We start from the raw sequence: 217 nt of genomic DNA, 5'->3' as shown, positions 1-217 counted from the left end.
TCCCGGCTCCCCGTGTACCCCTCCAGGATCCCCTCCCCGTGCCCCCTGACCGTCGTTGGGCATGGTGAGGATGGGGATCTGGGTGATGGAGCCGTTCCTGCCCTCCACTCGCCCCGCCCGCTCGTAGATGGTAGCCAAATCCGTGTACATGTATCCCGGGAAGCCGCGGCGGCCAGGAACCTCCTCCCTGGCTGCTTGCACCTGCGGGAAGGGGCGG

At 68.2% G+C, this 217-nt stretch overlaps 1 protein-coding gene across 1 annotated transcript in view; it reads right to left on the bottom strand.

Annotated features, from left to right (window-relative positions):
• LOC103810642 (V-type proton ATPase subunit B, kidney isoform-like) overlaps positions 1 to 217 on the bottom strand; it is a gene marked incomplete at its 5' end in the record, with an annotated part of 7,584 nt that overhangs the window by 2,605 nt on the left and 4,762 nt on the right. Inside the window, one exon of the mRNA XM_009083555.1 lies at positions 51 to 201. Within this exon, the coding sequence (XP_009081803.1) occupies positions 51 to 201 (151 nt within the window). The remainder of the gene's footprint in view (positions 1 to 50; positions 202 to 217) is intronic.

Source organism: Acanthisitta chloris, unplaced genomic scaffold (genome assembly GCF_000695815.1).
Source record: "Acanthisitta chloris isolate BGI_N310 unplaced genomic scaffold, ASM69581v1 scaffold17681, whole genome shotgun sequence".
Lineage (NCBI taxonomy): Eukaryota > Metazoa > Chordata > Aves > Passeriformes > Acanthisittidae > Acanthisitta > Acanthisitta chloris.
This window is presented reverse-complemented; position numbering and strand designations above follow the sequence as displayed.